A 528-nucleotide genomic window follows, 5' to 3' on the forward strand; every position below is an offset into this window, starting at 1 on the left:
TGTATTAAATTTGGTTTAGAGTTTGTGGGTATGGATATTAAAATATTTGTGTGTTTAATTATATATTTGCGTATATATGTTTCCCATTGTATGTACGTATAATTATATAATATATTCTATATAACATAACTATTTGTAAACAAAGCACATTCGAACTATATGTCAAAGACGTATACCCACTGAGATTTAAAAAATGTAATTTAATTGTGACAGATACAGAAAAACCAGACAAACATGCTTATTTTATTTCTTTTTTTCTCTCTGTTTTTCTCTTTGTAGTCGCCAACCCTCCAGAACGGGCTAAAGATGACAGCAACGTCGGGACGAGGAACGGGCAGCTTTCTCGTAAGTACCACATTTGTTGTTGACGTACGTGCCTGACATCACTTGTCGAAGGAGGCGATTTGTTTGTTGGCTTTTATTTTTCGTAAATTTGATTTTTCAAATCAGCCCGTTTGGCCTCTGAGAAAAAATCTTTCTCATGCACACACATACACACACACACACACACACACACACACACACACT

The 528-nt window shown here is 34.8% G+C and overlaps 1 protein-coding gene across 1 annotated transcript in view; it reads left to right on the top strand.

Annotated features, from left to right (window-relative positions):
• Positions 1 to 279: 279 nt before the first annotated feature.
• Positions 280 to 528, top strand: part of LOC101852283 (calcium/calmodulin-dependent 3',5'-cyclic nucleotide phosphodiesterase 1A) — a gene marked incomplete at its 5' end in the record, with an annotated part of 95,606 nt that continues 95,357 nt past the window's right edge. Inside the window, 1 exon segment of the mRNA XM_035972870.1 lies at positions 280 to 345. Coding sequence (XP_035828763.1) covers positions 280 to 345 — 66 coding nt within the window.

The sequence above is a fragment of the Aplysia californica genome, unplaced genomic scaffold, assembly GCF_000002075.1.
Source record: "Aplysia californica isolate F4 #8 unplaced genomic scaffold, AplCal3.0 scaffold00882, whole genome shotgun sequence".
Lineage (NCBI taxonomy): Eukaryota > Metazoa > Mollusca > Gastropoda > Aplysiida > Aplysiidae > Aplysia > Aplysia californica.